General features: G+C 45.7%; 1 protein-coding gene across 2 annotated transcripts in view; it reads right to left on the reverse strand.

The window, feature by feature from the left end:
• Nucleotides 1-2296: 2296 nt before the first annotated feature.
• The window catches only part of PMEPA1 (prostate transmembrane protein, androgen induced 1), an 86289-nt gene continuing 69481 nt past the window's right edge, over nt 2297-19104 (reverse strand). The window contains exons 2-4 of one of the 2 annotated variants that reach the window (XM_051976645.1): nt 18446-18600; nt 7448-7501; nt 2297-7061 (exon numbers count right to left, since the gene is read on the reverse strand). In XM_051976645.1, the coding sequence (XP_051832605.1) occupies nt 6522-7061; nt 7448-7501; nt 18446-18600 (749 nt within the window). In that variant the 3' untranslated portion in view covers nt 2297-6521. The remainder of the gene's footprint in view (nt 7062-7447; nt 7502-18445; nt 18601-19104) is intronic. The other variant, XM_051976646.1, reaches the window with a different exon arrangement.

Raw genomic sequence — 19104 nt, forward strand, 5'->3', positions numbered from 1 at the left:
TCTAGAGTCAGCCATAGGATTACAGAGCCTTATGGTCTGAACAAACCCGAGATCATACAGGTCATCCTGTTCCTGAGAAGAAAAGACCCCTATAACTTCCCTAGCCTAGATGGTTGGTTATGTAAATATGAAATGAAAGACTTCCACTGATAGGGAGCTAACTCCTGAGTGTTCTAGCTAAACTTTCTCCTTCATCTGTAGAGAAAGACAGGTAACAGGTAATAGGGTGTTTTAGCTTCTCCATTGCTCCCCACCTTCAGAAAATGAGTGGCTTATGGACAATTGTCAAAGAACCCCCCAATCAACTCAACTAACCTCATCCATGGCAACATGAGCTTAAGGACAAACAAATTATTAAAAGAGCTACTTGACTGTGTTGGTTTTTCCCATCCTCCAGGTCAGGGGTCAGGATAAAGCATTTTCTTTGAAGGATTTATTCAAAGGACTATCACCAACAGGCTGGACAGCTGAAGAATCCAGGCGGAGAGCAAGACTACAGGGTTGAGCCCTGTACCCCAGGGGATAGTGGAAAGGGAGAAAAGAGAAAGAAGGAATTTGGGGGAAAAAGAGAAAGGAAGTCATCAAAAAGAATGGCATGGGGGGAGGGGTCTTGAAGAAGTAATTTGCCCCCAAAGGAACCTGTTTCCATGGAAGCAGTGAGAAATAAGGTTTACCAGCATCAGTTGGGGCCAAATTTTGGGAGGCCTCCAATGCCAAGGAATCTCAACAAATAGGCTTCTCTGGCCAGGAGAACGGTGTAGAATCTGAGTCACCTCATGCAATTAAGTCTTTTTTTTTTTTTTTTTTGAAATTCAAGAAAGGGCAAAATTAAGTCAAATTGCAAAGAGAGAAGTTTTAAAATACCAGAAGTTGGGCCAGAGTCAGAAGTCCTGACTAGACCGTGCTTGTTCTTTGTGTCTAGGAGGCAGCTGAGCGTTGCATCTTTACTGATGGTGACGGATTTTAAGCCATGGGGTCTTGACTTTATAGGGCCACAGAGAAGGACCTATTATCAGGCCCTGTGCCAGCAATTAAAGAATGCTTCCTTCTAAACTAAACTAAAATACCATGCCTCCAATAGTACCAGACTGCATGGAAACCCTTCAAGTAAAAATGCTGGAGTGGAATATGGTGCATTTTCTACTGAAATCACCTCCCCTCTGGTCGTATACTTTGTCTCATCATGTTATCCCATCTGAGAAGGGCAGGATATGGAAATAATAAGTCACAGTTGAGAAAAAGGATTGCTTTTGCAAATTCAGGAAAGCCATTTGAAATGAATAATGTGGGGTTCTGATCCAGGCAACTACAGAACTCAAATCAAAGGCCTTACTAAGTACCCAGTTCATAAAGGTAGTTCTCATTTGTCTTATTTGCATGGATGAATAAGTTATGTAAAGCACTGAAATTATTATATCCAAGTCTCTCAGACATCCTCTTTGAGTAATAAGGTGGAGCCTCAGGGAAAAAAAAATAGTCAGCTCATAAGAAGCACAGCCAGGGCAGCCCATCCTTCCTTTATCATCACATATTTGCCTATACTGGAAATCTAAACACCTGCCCTTGGGGACAGTCCTAAGAATTGCTGTGGGGCATAGGATGCTTGGAAATGAGAAATACGGTCACAATACTCCTGCGACTGCTTGGGATGCAAAGAGAGATCATTCAGTGTGGCTGACTATTGCATGGGGTGACTGACTCCTAAACTATTCCCCTCCTGGGCTTGATGCCCATTCTTTGAACAACTCAGTTTACCTAGTATAGGGTAACCTGTTTATAATAGGAGTCTGAGCCTCCCAGGGAGTTTATGTATGAATCAGAGATTCATAAACTTGGAACTTTAAATATCACTATATTTCTATCTAATTGGTTTCTTTTGTAATTATATACATCTTATTTTATGCACTTAAGGACATTATTTTCATAAGAGGTCTTTAGACTTTATCACAGTGGTCCTTGATCCACAAAAGATTAAGAATCCCTAAATTACACTGTTTTATAAATAATCTGAGCAATTTACCCTTCCTCACCCTTAAAAACCTCGGCTACCATCCTCTCCACATTCTCTAGCCAGCTCAGTTGCTCAAAATGTTTTTCACCTGTTTTTTCTGGTCTCTGCTGGGCCCTAATTAGAGTGCTATCAACAAGAAACATAAAGAGTTTGGGCACCTGGCCCAGGGTCACATGGAGTCAACAAGGTCTCCCAGAGCCCCTTGAGGACCTAATCCCTCAACCCCCACCTGAATTAATTTTACATCAATGAGTCTGAGTAATAGAGTCCAAAGAAGAGCCTCACTCCAAAGAATTGTAAAATTTATTGTATAAGTAGTGCAGTGTTTTTGAATGTCACCACTGCTGCTATTGATTACTGTTACACAATAAGCGTTTACAACAGATTTTTGTAAATTGGCATCAGAGTACATATTTATACTAAAACAGCAAAATATAGATTAGGTACTGCATTGAATGTGCTGCCAATAGTTTACAGAAGTTTACCTTGAACAGAACTCAGGATACAGGTCTGCCTATAGCTGAAGCAACATAATTGGAAGTTTCAGAAAATATTAATACAGTGAAATGTGATTATAAGGCAGGCAAATGAGGACTGTAATGTCGTCCTTCTGAGCTCTATAGTACAGCAAAGTCTGAAGCGCGGTTTCTGGAAAACATGGTTTGGTTTGGTTTTTTTAAAATTTTTGTATCTGAGCTGCACGTATAAAAATCTCCGAAATGTACAATTCACGGGGAGTAGAAATGAATTCGGTTCTTGCCTAGCACGGTTTTATGCTACACGTCTGGATTCTGTCAATTTTAACCCTTTGTGGAAATGGGGGGCGTTTAACAAAAATATGGTGATTAGTGCAATTTCAATGTGTCCATCCAACGTACAAAAGGGGTTTGCTGAGGAAACCCGCTCGTTCATTACCCTTCCTCCCATTTTAATAAAGTGATGGACTTGGAAGGAAGTAGACTGTTCACTAGGTTAGGAAAGCGTCTACTTGCCCTTGAACTCGCCAAGGAGCGGCTGACTTTCACCAATCTCTACACCCAGAGGAATGACCCAGACTGTCCTCCTTCATCAGTCACATTCACCTTCAACACCACTAGGCTTGGGGGAGATCACCATCCCTATTTGGTCTACGAGACAAGACCCCTCCCCATTTTACCTTATTTAAAGCAAGCGTATTTTTCTCTAGCCCACCGTCGGATGAGGGGGAGGAGGGCCTGTTGAGAAATAGCCGCTTTCAAAGAAAGCGGGCCCAAGATCCAAGGCAGGGGGTTCCTGCCCTCTGTCAGGGTGGCTGGATGGGCGGGGAGAGGGAGTGTTCTATGGAGACATGCTAAAGGAAACAAGAGCTATGACACACTGTGATTTGTGGGCAAAGCGCCATCCTGGGGAGATTGGGAGATTGGCTATTAGCATTTTGATTTCAAGTGCCCCATGCATGACTGCCCTGCTGTTTGCCAAGGCCAGGAGTGAGGACCGGGAGCGTTTGGATGGCATCTGTCTTCAGTTCAACTGGAAAAAAAAGGGACTTTTCTTCTGTCATTTCACAAGCCCTGCTTCCTGGGCAGAGGCTCGTCCGAAGGGTACTGGGCGGGCAGATGGAAAATGGCCCTGAAGCCGGCTTCCTGGGGGGGTCCCAGAGACGGGGGCCGGCTTTCGGTCAGCGTCCTCCTCATGGACCAGCTTGCTCCCCTGTTCACATCCCCCGCTGTGCCCCTAGAGTGACCCCCCACCCAGGCCAGGCCCAAGGGATCCCACTCGGGCCAGTGCAGAGGCGCCCGTTTTCCTTCCTTTTTTATCTCTGTGACTGCAGAATGAAAGCCCGCCCGCCGGCCGAGGAGGGCAGGGAGTCTGTGTCAGTTTTTTGGTTGGTGTCGGGGAGGCCCGATCCGCCGGGGCTTCTCAGCAGCATGGCACCCGACCGACAGCCCGCGGACAGAAGGGCGCACCTTGCAGGGCCAGGCACATGGCACGGGGGCTCGTGGGCGGAGGGGATGGTTTAAAGAAGCAGTATCCCTCGTCACGGAGCGGAACAAACGCCAGTCCCTCTGGTGCTTGTGACAGGAATCTTACTTCCTCGCCCCCCTTTGCTTGAGAGGGTTACTGTTTCTTTAATAAGGCACTAGATAGACATGTCACATAAAAGGAAAGATACATTTTTCAAACCTCTACAAATGCGTCCGTGTACCTTTCAGAACAAATTGGATTGGTTTCTCTACGCGATTTTTTTTTTTCTGAGAGAGAAAGAGAGAGAGAGAGGGAGGCAGGGAGGGAAGCAAAATTTAGGTGATGGGATTGAAGTTCTGGGGATCCGAAGACATCATAGAGGGGCAGATTCAAAGATCAGGAAGGTAAAGTATTGCCAGGCAACCCAGCCAAGTGTGAAACTTCAAGTTTGTCTATTCGTCATCTTAAAATATATGTCTGTGTGTGTATGTGTGTATATAAATATTGTTCAAATGGTCAGAACTTCAAAACTGTTCTCAAGTTTTTCAAGTAATAGAAAAAAGTTGCTTAAAAACAATAGTTATTGCCTTTTTTTTTTTTTTTAATATCTTTCATTTATGTTATTCTACCAGTTAGCAGAAAATGAAACACACCTCCATAGGAATAGAACTCTCCAGCCTTGGGGTTCACCCAGCTAACGCTACCTCCCAGTCCAAGGAAGCCCAGTCCTCGGCAGTCAGGACCAGCGTGGCAAAGCTAATTACCCCTGCTCAGCAGACGGCAGGAAGCTGGGCTCCTCTCTTCCCACCTCCTGGTCTCTCTGGCTCTCCCACTCGCTCTCCCTCTGGCTCCCACTCGCTCTCTCTCTCTGACATACAAGTACACCGCAAGGGTATCACATCTGTCTGAAATAATCAACACAATATAAAAATGTAAACAATAGCATAGTAAGACAAAAATGCGTATGTAACACAGATAAATAAACATATCAAAACGATTGTGGGGTGGGGGGCCGGGGGAGTGGGGGATGATGCTGCCTAGTGAAAACATCTCAGAAGAGGTAAAGAGTTTTGCTTCTTAAGCATCAAGCATGACTTTTTTATTTTTGTAAGCCTTAAACACATCACAGGAGCCAACTTCAGTTCTTTTTTTTTTTTTTTTTTTTCCCATTTATGATCTTTTTGTTGGTTTGTTGCTTAAGTATGGAATTCATTCACAGGGATGCAATCAGCTCCCAAACGTTTTGACTGCACTAACCCTTCATGGAAGTTTTGGAATTCACCCAATCACTCTGAAGACATTTTGCACAATGACCAAAACCATCATTTGAGTCTTCAAAGAAACACCAGAGTTCTCAAAGGCAGATTAGCTCTACGCAATTGACTCCCGTGGACTTTTTGGAACGTTCCCAACAGGGACCTTCATCAATCTGATTAGAGAAGGAAAAAAAGAGGGAGGTGGGGAGAGGGATGGAGAAGAGAAACTAGATTCCTTCAGTAACAGAAGTTTATTCTTATCACGGAAAAAAAAGGTATAGCTCATGACAGGTAATTTGGACTTCTGATAACTTTCTGAGTTTCCTTGGTAATTCAGAAGCATCTGAATTTTGTTTACTCCAATAGTCATAACTGGCCCAGAGGAGAATTTCCGTGCTCAGTACGGAATGTAAAGAACAGTAATTGTCTATCACTAAAGTATACCTTACTAGGCTGGGACATCCTAGGCCCATGCTTGGGGACCCTAGAGATGACTGTTTTACCTGGAATGCAGTCTCCTCGACTGTGCTCTTATAGAGGGGTGTTGTTTCTTCAAAGTTTGGATTTTCTACCCCTTCGGCTAGTTTAAATTCCGTTGAACATTTATCCCCTACGATCTGTGGTAGATGTGACAGAGGCTGCCATAAACACAAGCACTGACATATTTATATTAAAAAATAGTGCAAAATTTCAACATTTATATAAATAACTCTAAACCCCTGCTTTGTAGGTTTTTTTTTTTACAATGTAATTAATACACACTTTTTGAGTTGGCACTCAAAAAAATTGCCATTTTTTCTTCTAGTCAGAAAACAACAAAACTTTTTTTTAATAGGCCTCTTCTAATACAAAAATACTCCTGCTGCCGCACATACAGTTTCTCATATTTTATATATATTTATATATATATATTGCAGATCTTTAAACAAATGTTTTTGTGCAAATATGTCTTTAAAGTTAAGTGAAATCATCATAAACAAAAAAAAAGCATTCACGCACACAGCTCAACTAGAAACAAAAACAAAGACTACTGTCAAATTTTTTTTCTTTTGACTTCAAGACACAGCTAACAAAGAAACGTTTTTGCAAGCTTTCTTGGCTTGAGCATTCAGACCAGACATAACAAGTAAATATTTATACACAGAGAGGTGGAGACGGGTCGGTTCTGCTCTTGCTTCCCCATCCCTCCCGTCACCCTCCCCACCCCACCCCACCCCTGTCCATCTCTTGCTTTTTCTTTAAGAAGTGCAGAGTGTTTAATTTACTTTTTTCCGAGTGTGTGCACGCGTGTGTGTTCTCTTCTCCCGGGCTCAGAAGGGGTGCCCTTTCTGCTTCTCTTTGTCTTTGTTCCACGCGATTGTGCTCTCGAGGTGGGCCTGGTGGAGTCTGCTGCTCTCCAGGAGGGCGGGCGTGCCGGCGTGCTGCTGGTGCTGGTAAAACGCCGAGCCCGGGTAGTGGCCGATCACCTCGCTGTACGTGGGCGGCGGGCCCTCCATCCTCCCGCTGCTCCCGTAGCACGTGGCGCTGATGCCAGAGTTACTGCTCGGGGGGCACGGGCCGCCGTACAGGGAATTGTCTATGAGGTCACTGTCAAAGATGGTTCTGTTGGGGGGGGCGCGCACCGACTCCCGGTTGAGCTCCATCTGCTGCTCGGGGTCCCGCAGCTGGAGGGTGCACGGGCCCTGGTAGGGGGGCGGCTCCTCCCCATCCGAGAGGGATATGGTGGGTGGGAGGTCGATCTCGTGCTGCAGGTAGGGGTAGGTGGGCTGGAAGCGGTTGAATCGATCCCTCTGCAGGAAGGAGGGCACCGTCAGGCGGTCTGCGGAGCGAGGGGGTGCATAGATTTGCTGCTGGAAGGAGACAAGGCAGTCAGTGGGGCTGGCGGAGGGAGGCCGGACTTTGGGGGCAAGGGGGGAGAGGGGACAGGGAGGGAGAGAAGGGACAGGGAGAGAGAGAGGGGACAGAGTGGGAGAGGAGGGACGGGGAGAGAGAGAGGGGGGACAAGCGGGGAGAGAGAGAGGGGGGACAAGCTGGGAGAGGGGGGACGGGGAGAAAGAGAGGGGGGACAAGCTGGGAGAGGGGGGACGGGGAGAAAGAGAGGGGACAGGGAGGGAGAGAAGGGACAGGGAGAGAGAGGGGGGACAGGGTGGGAGAGGGGGGACGGGGCAGGAGAGAGGGGATGGGGCGGGAGAGAGGGGACGGGGCGAGAGGTCGAGCGAGCGAGCTCCATTCTTACCTCTGTGAGGCCGTTGCCCGACACTGTGCTTTCTGAAGGCCACAGACTTCCTTCCTAAAAGGAGGGAAACAAAGAAAGGGATAAGTCATTGACGGGGCGGGGTGCTAGTCCCCAAGAGTCTGGAATAACAGAGAAGCAGGAGCTTTGCCGGTCCCCTGGGCTAGCTGTACCACCTTCAAGAAATCACTTTCCTCTCTGGGTCTGTTTCCTCGTCTGAAAAACAGGAGGACTGACATGAATAAGCTCCGAGTTCCCTGACATCTTTGAAAGAAGTTATTCCTGGGGTCTGAGGACTGAGGATGGGATTCTGACCAAGATTCCTTCCAGCTCTGATGGTCTATAATCTGTTTTAAAGATTTTTTCCATCTGGCTACCCAACAATTAATAAAGTTCCCAGGGGTGAGGGACTATGTAGATTCCTACGCTGCCCCCCCAGGGCTCAGTGAATGACCCCAGACCGCCCTCCCTGCTAACCATCAAACGCAGCACGGCGAGGCTTTGGGGGGGAGCGGGGAGAGCGGCCGCCTGGTTTACAGGAGATAGCCCCAGCACACCCTGTGGAGTGTCCAAACCACACAAACCACTCTCACTCATCACAGCCAGGCAAGGTTGAGACATTCCAAACCAGATTTCATTAGGGCCCCATGGCTGCCAGAAGCGGGCCCACCCAGCCAGGCCTCTCGGGCCTAAAAGGGTGGTGTTCTTTCCTGCGGAGACCTCACATTTCCACCAATTCCCTGGGGGGACCAGCCCCTTCCATTGGCTAATAAGGAGTAAAACCATAGCCAATTCTCTATTAGCTGCATGTTTTTTCCCCCTACTCTATGTTAACTAAAGCAAATTTTAAACCCTCTTCTTGACTCAAACAAATATCCATTCCTAGTTATCAGCCAGTCTTTCTACCCAGAATACAAATTGATTTTAATGTCGGTCCATTATGCTTCCTTCCCCCAAACACAATAATACAAGGCATCCGATGGCAAACAGAAATGGATTTTGAATCATTTGATGTTGGGAAGGAGATAGGAGATAAGATTTGGGCCCCTACTTTCCTCTCCTTCCCTCATTCCTTGCTCCCTTATAATAAATTTGATCTTAAATATATTACAATAATTTTTTCTGTTTTTATGTCACCTAGATTTCTCCTAGTACCCTTTCTTTTCCCCTTCCCCAAGAGTCAGCCCTATAATAAAAAATTCATAATGCATATAATTGAATTACTCTGGTTTCAGGCAGGCTCAGCCTGGGATATAGGTATGTTATTGCTGTTATTGTTTAGTCATGTCCCACTCTTGGTGACTGTTGACCATACTGCTCAGTATTTTTGCCAAGAAAACTCCATGGAGCGATTTGCCATTTCCTTCTCCAGCTTATTTTACAGTTGAGCAAACTGAGGCAAACAGAAGTTAAATGACTTTGCAAGATCAAAACCTAGTAAGTGTCTGAACAGATTGGGTCTCGGGTCTTCCCAACTTCAGGTCCAGAGCTCTACCTACTGCATCACTTAGCTGCCTCCTGATATGGGTGTGGATGCCGGCAAAGAAAGGCTATGTGCCCCCGGTGGGGCTCTCAGAGGAGGAACACTGGGGTGCAGCCGAAAAATGACTGCTTTTTGGACCAGGAGAGCTAGTTTCACACCCTAGCTCTGCTGCTTCCTCGCTGGCTGACCTCCGGGCTGTCACTTACATGCTGAGCCTTAGTTTCCTTAACTGCAAAAATGAAGAACTGGGCCTAGATACTCTTTGAGGGCCTCTCCAGCTCTACAGATGTTTGGAGGAACAGGACACGTTTCTGGGCCCCAGGATGATAACCCCTTTAGACTTTTCATCCCAAATAAAGGACACTGGGAAATGAATGTAAACTATCTGCATTTTTGTTTTTCTCCCCGGGTTATTTCTACCTTCTGAATCCAATTCTCCCTGTGCAACAAGAGAACTGTTCGGTTCTGCACACGTATATTGTATCTAGGATATTCTGTAACCTATTCAACATGTAAAGGACTCTTGACATTTGGGGGAGGGGGGGGAGGGAGGGAGGGGAAAAATTGGAACAGAAGTGAATGCAAGGGATAATGCTGTAAAAAAATTACTCTGGCATGGGTTCTGTCAATAAAAAGTTATTTTTTTTAAAAAAATAGACTTTTCAAAGCATTTCCAAATTCTTCCCGTGAACCCACCTTCAAGATGGGCCGGGCAGTTAACAGAGTTTGCATTTTAGAGGCAGGATGTCCTAGGCCTAGGGACACACGTAGGACTATAATTTTTAAGTGGTGGGTAGGAGCCCTCTTGCCTGAAAAACAGCTCCCCCATCCTGCTCCCTAATACCTGCAACTGCTTCACCCGGTGACAGAGCCTTGAGAAATGAAACTTGACTTGCAAATGATCCTCGGAGAGGGAACTTAGTGACTGACATAATGATGATTTTCATAAGGCATAACTGATGGCTCTCGGAATCCTTACTAAAAACAGATTTTCATCGAGGGGTTAGAAGTATGGAGGGTGTTAGTGCAAAAATAGCGACAAAGGGAAGGAGGGCACCTCAGGGTGAGACTTCACCTAATTTACAGTTCAGGCAGCTAGGAGGGCAAGGATAGTGTGTGGGGCCTGGAGTCCAGAAGACACTCATCTTCCCAAGTTCAATGAATGGCCTCAGATACTTACTAGTGTGTCCCTAGTCACTAAGTCACTTTACCCTGTTTGCCTCAGTTTCCTCATCTGTAAAATGAGCTGGAGAAGGAAATGGCAAAGCACTCCAGTATTTTTGCCAAGAAAACCCCGGAGAGGATCATGATTTGGAATCAGAAGGTCTGGGTTCGAATTTGTATCTGTGTGACAGTGATCCAGTCACTTAACTCTCTGGGCGTCAGTCTTTCTGGAATAATTGGAAAATGGGCCTTGTTAATCTCTAAAGTATAAAATGAATGAATACAACTACAGTTCACACTTTCATAGTGCTTAATAAACTACAAACTGCTTTCTGGTCCCTAATTCTTTTGGTCTATATCAGCTCTAGAAGGAAAGCAGGATGTAAGTTATCATCTCCTCTTTACAAAGCACTAAAACAAAAATAAACAATTTTATTTCAAATGAAATTTTTTTTTGGTAAAAAATAATTAAGAACAAATAAGCAAATGCACTGGGGTAGATGGAGGGAAATCTCCACATGAAATCACTTTTATTTATTTAAAATTAAAATATCATATCTCCAGTGAATATACAGGTTCACTAAAGGGGAGTAGTTTTGCTTTTTGAATGATAAGACCCTATTCCTAATTGTAGAAGCTTTTCAGGAATTATATCACTTTTTTGATACTTACTTCATTAATCTCCATCATATATGCCAAACCTGACATATTTGACAGTGAGAACAATGTGACTTGCTCTTTTTAAAATCTACATAAAATACATGTTTCACATGTACTACATAAAATACACGTACACTTAATAACATTTGACAAAAGCAAAACAACAAAACCCAGAGGCTGACTGACTGGCCCCAAGTCAAGGGTTCAGGTTCAGAATATAGCACTTCAGTCACCCGTGGCCCCCCGGGGGTCTGGGAAGGCCAGAAGCCAAAAATCAGGTCTCAAAGCCCAGGAAGCTTCAAAGGCATCCCAGATAGCCAGTGCTGCCATTCCCTGCTGACCCACTAGAGGGGACTTTCAAGTTTCATGAGCCAACATGGGGCAGTGCAGGCTCTGCTGCAGAAAGCTGGACCGCTCCCCGCTCCCCTTCCCAGGGATCCTCAGAGCTTCTCCATCACCCAGGCCAGAAAGGAGCGGCCTTTTGGCTGGGCTACGTGCTATGTGCTACAGGCCCTGGCAACGGGCAGACACTGAGGTGGAAGGAAAGCGGGCAGTCAGGAGTTCCTGACCTCAGTTTGCTCCCAGCTAAAGGAAGGGGGGCAGGAGAGGTTTTTCCTTTCCACAGCATCCTGTGGGATTCCTGTGTAGACAATCCTGAGGGATTCCTGGGAATTCAGAGTTCCTGCCACCTGGATCAGTTTTCTGATGTAGAATAGGGAGAAGAGTCCCATTCTTCACCTGCCATGACCATTGGGTCACTGCAGGGAATGGGGTTAGGGGGAAGAGCACTAGGATTGGGAATCAGAAACTCTGCCTCTGCCACTCTGTAGCTACATAGTTTGGGGCCAGTCACTTAACGTGCTGGGCTTCAGTCTAATCTGAATAACTAGAAAGTCGGCTGATTTATCTAGGCAGTTCTTTTCAACTCTAGATTTCATGACCCCAGGCTAACTTGGGGTTGTTTAGTCACTTTTCAGTTGTGTTCCACTCTTTGTGACTCCTTTTGGGGTTTCCTGGAAAAAGATACTGGATTGGTTCACCATCTCTTTCTGAAGCTCATTTTACAGATAAGGAAATTTAGGCAACAGGATTCATGGACTTGCCCAGGGTCGCCCAGCTAATAAGTGTCTAAGACTGGATTTGAACTCACGAAGACAGTGAGTGCTCTATGACTGTGCTAGGAATTTCTCTTAAGACTGGGAAAAGTCCTGAGGATGGCATATTAGAAAGTACTGAACTGAGAGTCAGTGACTAGTTAAATAAACTAGGTTAAGCATAAGTCACTCAACTTAGCCAGTCCTTAGCTTCGGCATCTTTAAGATGTAACTAATTAAAACTTCTCTGTCTGCTTCTGCAGGGTGGTGAGGGCCAAAAAGTGATGGTGAATGGTATGTAATAGTTTAAAATAGCCCTGCACTTAAAGCCAGAGGTCCTGAGTTCGAGTCCTGGTCCATCTGCTTATTAGCTGTGTAACCTCAGCCAAGCCACTAGTGTGGGGTTTTTCCAGCTCACATAGTGAGGGGCCATGAGTGATCCAGAACTTCTCACATTTCTGAGAGAGGAGGAGGAAGGAAGCAGGTATGATCGGGGCCCTTTAGTCTCTGCTAGTCTGGACTAGCAGAAGAATGTCAAAGGCAATTTCATTTTTCTCTCTGTATCCCCCTCCAGTGCCCAGCACAGTCCCCAGCACAAAGTGCTTAATATAAATGCTTGTTGAATTGAATGCAACTGGCTCTTCTTTGGGGAAGGGCAGCCTACTTTGTCCTCTTTCCTGCCTGAATGGGGAGGGGGGTGAGGAGAACACTCTCCCTCAGTCTCAGACTTTTTATCTGAAAAGCGGGGGGAATGGCTAGCTTGGGCTCCTTCACCAGGCCAGTCTGAGTTTACAGGGTAAGCGATTTCAGAGACAGGCGCTGATGGGGGCAGCTGCTTTGGCTTAAGACCGTGCTCTGTGACTTTGGCTTCCGACTAAAAGCCTGCTATGTCAGAGGCCAGACCTTAACCTCCAGGCCCCAGATTCCCGACATCCGCCGACAGGTGGGCACGAGTTATGCTCGGAAGCAGAAGGCGGCTTTTGCCCGCCTCCCCAGGTCTGATCAAAAACCCAGCATATTCCGAGGGAATCACTGATGAAGTGGCTATCATCATTCAAGATGCATAAACATTTGCAAAAAATAATTAAAGGTTGCATAAGGAGAGGAAATTAAAAATAGGAATGATTTGGCTAAATAGTTTCATGAAAGCAAAGCTCGGAGCTTCAGCAACAGCACGGGAACAAACACGGGGCTTCCCTGGCAGAATATCCCCAAACTGTGGCAATCGGACGGGTCCTCTCCCCATCCCCGACATGCGCCTTATGAGTTTCCTAGCTGAACTTTTATTATGGCTCATGAAAATGGGCACCCCTCTCTCCTCCTTGGCTCCTCTGAGCATTCATTACCCCTGAAGACCCATCTCAAATCTCATCTCTTTCCTAAATCCTTCCCCTATTCCTAACTCTATTCCACTCACCCACCTACAGTATTTATTTTCCATTTAATCTATTATTTCTTTGTGCTGTTCATTGACTTTCCTGCTGGAAGAAGTGTTAGAAAGGGTAGGCCTTAATGCTGTTTCTGTCACTCATTAGCTGTGTGACCTTGGACAAATAATTTAAATGTTTCTGGATCTCAGCCTGTTTTTCAATAAAATGGGCTTGGATTGGATAGGTTTCTAAGGTCCAATTTAACTTTAAAATTCTGTGAACCTCTGTAGGTTATATTGTGTCTCCCTTTTTGAAGACCTAATCCTTGGCTTTAAATCAAGCAACAAGTTTTAATTTGGCATTTGTCATGTTAAGGCAGTAATGGGGGTAATGGACTCTGAGTTACGAAGAGCAGGATTTAAATCCCACCTCAGATACTTACTAACTATATGATTATGACTTAACCTCACCATGTTTCCATTGCTTTATCTGTAAAATGAAGGAATTAGATATAATGGCCTCTAAGGTCTTCCTAATTCTAAATCCATGACTCTCCACCTGACCCTATGCTCGGTGTTGTGAGAGATAACAGAATAAGTGTAAAGACCCTTTAAGGAGCTCACATTCTAATGGACAAATAAGATATTCACAAAGGAAACAATAATGAACCATATAAAACAATGTAAAATTAGGAGTTCAATTAAGTGACCAAGATTATAAACAGGCCAGGAGGTGAGCTGTTTGAATCAGTCAGTCAATATATTTCTATGAAATGTCAATTATGTGCCAGGCACTGTGCTGAGCTGGGGGAGGCTAAAAAGGGACAAAGAAATCCCCTGTCCTTAGGGAGCACACAGGCTAACGAAGGAGACAACAAGCAAACAAATAAGTACAAATAAACTATATACAAGAATAATGGGAAATAATTAACAGGGGGAAAGCAGTGACTGTCTGGAAAAGGACTGACTGGCAGCAGGGAGAATAGGCAGAAGCTATTACAGAAGACTAGGTAGGAGGGCACGACAGGTGTGCTGGAGGGGAAGGGACAGGACGTGAGGACCTGTCAGGAAGGAGGACCATGAAAGAGGAAGGAAAATGCTTTCAGGGCTGGGGTCTGGGGCAATAGCAGGGCAGTAATCAAGGACTGAGGCGAGGTGATGGGGGTAGCTCAGGAGGTAACCAAGAACAAGACAAGGAAGCAGACCCGAGAGACACCTTGACAAGAAACTGCTAGGAGAAGCCGGTGACTGATTGGACATGGCGGATAAAAGGTAGCTCCAGAGTTGTGAGGATGGCTGGAGGCTGGAGAGGTGAAGGAGAGGTAACAAGATACAATTAAAAGAATCTGACTGTCTGACACTCGCCACCTGTATGGCCCAGGGCAAGGTCCCGGTGGGCTTCACTTTGCTCTCCTCCAGGACGGGGGGCTGGATACGAAGGCCTCTGGGGTGGCCAAGGACAACAGACAGGGAAGATCCTCCAGTTTGAGGACAAGGCAGGGCATCTGAGCAGAGCTGTCCACCAGGAGGGAGGAGGTATAGGAGGATGGCAGGACTGGAGTTCACAGGAACAGGGCAGCTTCTCCACGGCCAGCCAGGGCGGCCTTGTTTAGGGGGATCCCTGGGTTTGTGAGGGCCTAAGACTGCTCACTTTCTGGGGCTTCTCATGCTGGGAAGATGCGACCCGCATCCTCCCGGCTTCCCTGCCCTCCTGCCACAGGCGCCTGATTTAATGAGGCTTCGTGTTTACACAATGGTGGCCCTCCCCCGGGGCCAGGGGCTGGCTCAGCTTTGGCAGGAACCTGGGTCAAGGGACTCCTAAACTGACTTATTATCATAATAATGATAATGAAGGAGGGAAAGCAGAGACCACAGGAGAAGGATGCCCCTCATGGCCTAGTCTTAGGCTCAACCTCAGGATGCTATGATAGCATTTTGCAGACGGGGAAACTGAAGCCCAGAAGGAAGAAGCAATTTACTCAGCTAGAACATAACCCAAACAGATTAGACCACAATCCTCTGAGCCCTGATCTAGTTCCTTGTTTCTTCTCCTTTAAAAAAAAGCTTTTTTTCTTTTTTATTATAAGCTGAAAAATCATTAAGGATACATTTAAATTCACAGAGAATAACAAATAGGAGGATTGTAAGTAAAATAGTGCACTGTTTAAGCAGTTTGTTTTTTAAAAGAGCATATTAAATTTAACAAGGTAGTTAACAAAATTGCTCTGGCTGTGCCTCTTTTTGAATTTTGTTTCCTTTTGTGTGTATTTTAGAAAATGCTTTATTGATGCTCTTCTCTTCCTTATTTTGTACCTCTATCTAGTGTTCGTCTTACCCTGCAACTTACTTCCAACTTGCTCCCTTATCTTCCCACTTCTGAACTCTGCCAAGTTACAGGGAGGAGACACTCTGGGTTTCTCTCCTGGTGGCAGACAGGAGTCAGACCGAGTTTCTGCAAGTTTTCTTTTCACATGTGGTAAATCCTGGATAGATTCTTTGCTCTCTCCGTGCCTCATTTTTTCCCATCCATTAAATGGGAAGGATACTATGAAATGGACAGTGCTACTGGTCACTCTAGTGGGGAATGGGTTTCCTTTCCCCCACCAGAATGAGTTAAGCCATAGCATAAAAGAAAATGAGTTTTCTTTTAGTCTGGGAGACACAGGGTACATAACAATGTATGTCAGCTGCACCTTCTCCTGGAAGAATAACCACTTTGTGGGAGGGAGGGAGAGTCAAAGAAAGAACTACCCAAAGCTCAGGAACTTCAAAGCAGAATATGGCTTTTTCCTAAGCAGCACAAAAAGCTGATTCTGAATTCCAGAAGAATGACAGGGCCAGGGATTTCAAAGTGTCTTTTGCTCTTCTGCCTAGATACTAACTACTCCCATTTTCAGTGAGGGCACCTTCTTCCCTGCCAATCTCTGCCTGGCCCCTCAGTGCTGACGTAGTAGCCTTCAGGTCTGGAGGTGCCCCAACCTGCCAGGAGAAAGAAAGCCTGTTTGCTCAGTGCCCTTTGCCAAATGAACCTTATACTCGCTGCCATCGACTCCTCTCCTGCCTGGGACCCCAGCTTGTACAGACCCCAGCTTGTACAGACCTCTCTGGGAAGGGGCTTTCCTAGAACAATCCAATTTAGAAATGTGTGAGGTCACTCAGCACAAGAGTCCCTTAGAGAAAGATAATATGAAACCTGCTCTTTCCTCCACAACACTCTTGTGTGCTCTTCTCTTAAATGCAGTGTGTGTTTGTGTGTGTGTCTTTAGGGACAGGGGGTTAAAGTTCTGCCTTATTGTGAATCTGAATCACAATCTGAAGCAAGGGCTGTGTCTTGTCTAAATTTTGTACCTCCCTTTGTTCCTGGTACAGTGATTTACACACAGCAAGTGCTCATTTGTTGAATAATAATAACTCATAATTATATGATGCCTTAAGGTTTACAAAATGCTTTTCTCATACAACCTTGAGAACAGAGTAATATGAACATTATTATCTCCATTTTACAGATAAAGAAACTGAGGATGAGAGAGATTAAACCCTCTGCCTCAGGTCACACAGGGAGTACATGTCAAAATTGAGATTCTCTCCTAATTCCAAGATCCATGTTCTTTCTCATACTATGTCACTCTACTAGTCCTTGCCTGCCTGACTGCCTGAATGGCCTGGTGTTAATTTTGGTAATTTAGCTGAGCAGCTGTATGATTAGCTACTGAACACCCAGGAGTGTGTACTTCACCAAGGTGTTCAGCTCAGACAAGGACATGGCTCCTGCCCCTAGGACCTACAGTCCTTCTCAATTCTCCTCTATAATTTCAATTAGACACATTATATGGCAGCACTTCCTGCCTTAAATTATTAAATTATAGATCACACAGACTTAAGAGGGAAGAGATCTAGGAATTTGTCTGGTTACACCCTCTTTTCTTTCCAGTCTCCCTGCTCCCCACCGAGTGCCAACAGTTAGGTGGGGCAAAGGATAAAGGACATGGGATAAAGCAACTATGAATTTGCTTTTTAAAGAAGCCAAGGGCACACCATCCTGACCTGGAGGGAGTGCTTCCTGAAGAAGCCAAGGGCATCCCATCCTCCCTGAAGGGAGTGCTTCCTGAAGAAGCTGAGGGCATCCCATCCTATCTGAAGGGAGTGCTTCCTGAAGAAGCTGAGGGCATCCCATCCTCCCTGGAGGGAATGCTTCCTGAAGAAGCTGAGGGCATCCCTGAGGGCATCCCATTCTACCTGAAGGGAGTGCTTCCTGAAGAAGCTGAGGACATCCCATCCTACCTGAAGGGAGTACTTCCTGAAGAAGCCAAGGGCATCTCATCCTCCCTGAAGAGAGTGCTTCCTGAAGAAGCTGAGGGCATCCCATCCTATCTGAAGGAGTGCTTCCTGAAGAAGCTGAGGGCATCCCATCCTCCCTGGAGGGAATGCTTCCTGAAGAAGCTGAGGGCATCCCTGAGGGCATCCCATTCTCCCTGGAGGAGTGCTTCCTGAAGAAGCCGAGGACATCCCATCCTACCTGAAGGAAGTGCTTCCTGAAGAAGCCAAGGGCATCTCATCCTCCCTGAAGAGAGTGCTTCCTGAAGAAGCTGAGGGCATCCCATCCTATCTGAAGGGAGTGCTTCCTGAAGAAGCTGAGGGCATCCCATCCTCCCTGGAGGGAATGCTTCCTGAAGAAGCTGAGGGCATCCCTGAGGGCATCCCATTCTCCCTGGAGGGAGTGCTTCCTGAAGAAGCTGAGGACATCCCATCCTACCTGAAGGGAGTACTTCCTGAAGAAGCCAAGGGCATCTCATCCTCCCTGAAGAGAGTGCTTCCTGAAGAAGCCAAGGGCATCTCATCCTCCCTGAAGAGAGTGCTTCCTGAAGAAGCTGAGGGCATCCCTGAGGGCATCCCATCCTCCCTGGAGGGAGTGCTTCCTGAAGAAGCTAAAAATATCCCATCCTACCTGGTAGATGGTATATTTCCAACACTAGGCAAAAGCTGATCCATCCTGCCCTGCCTGTGTCTATATTACTCTGGGGGGGCATTTTAAGAAAATACAGAGAAGAGCAAAATACTCTATGAATCCCTTATACCTGGATATCTCTTCATTCCTTGCAGTATGCTTTCCTGTTATCTCACTGGGTCCACCATAGAGGGTGGGTAGATTGGCCCAGTGTGAAAAAGTAACTTGCCCCCAAAGTCCCAACAGCTGAGGGCTGGGGAAGAGATGAATAAAGAAAATTGCTTACCGAAGAGAGATTTTCTTCTCTTCTCCGCCCTTGGCTGTGCCGGTGGATGAAGGAACGGGCAGAGAGCTTATAGTGATTCAACAGACATGTAATCACCACCACCATCACCATCATGACCACCACAATGATGATTATCTGCACGAACTCCAATTCCGCTGTCAAGACAGAAACAAAGAAGGGCTGAGACCTTGGGGATGCAAAAGATGGATTATAATATAGAGGAAATTTTATTGGCGTGGAATGAGAGGACCTGGGTTTGAAGTCTATCATTGCCACTTTACCCCCTGTGTTTCAATCTGTAACAGCAAGAAATGTGACCTATCTTACCAAAAAGATACCCCTTTAATTCTTAGGGCAAAGATGGGAAACAGGTACTGAGTCTTGCTTTTCTTTATGAGTACTCAAATAGTTTCTGACTTGTTCTTTGTTTTACTAAAGAATGAGAAAAATATTCTACCAACTAATACTATTATACTAGTAAAAACAATTATAATAACACATAATGAAATTGAAAGAGAACTGACTTTTGAATGAAAAGAATTGGGTTCAGTATCCATCTCTATCACAAACTACCTTCTGTGACTTTGAACACATCTTTTTGTGCTTTTGGGAAGGCATTTTTAATTTCTGCAGTTAGAGAAGTGGTAAAGGATGGAGTA

The sequence above is a fragment of the Antechinus flavipes genome, chromosome 2 (assembly GCF_016432865.1).
Source record: "Antechinus flavipes isolate AdamAnt ecotype Samford, QLD, Australia chromosome 2, AdamAnt_v2, whole genome shotgun sequence".
In the NCBI taxonomy this organism is placed as follows: domain Eukaryota; kingdom Metazoa; phylum Chordata; class Mammalia; order Dasyuromorphia; family Dasyuridae; genus Antechinus; species Antechinus flavipes.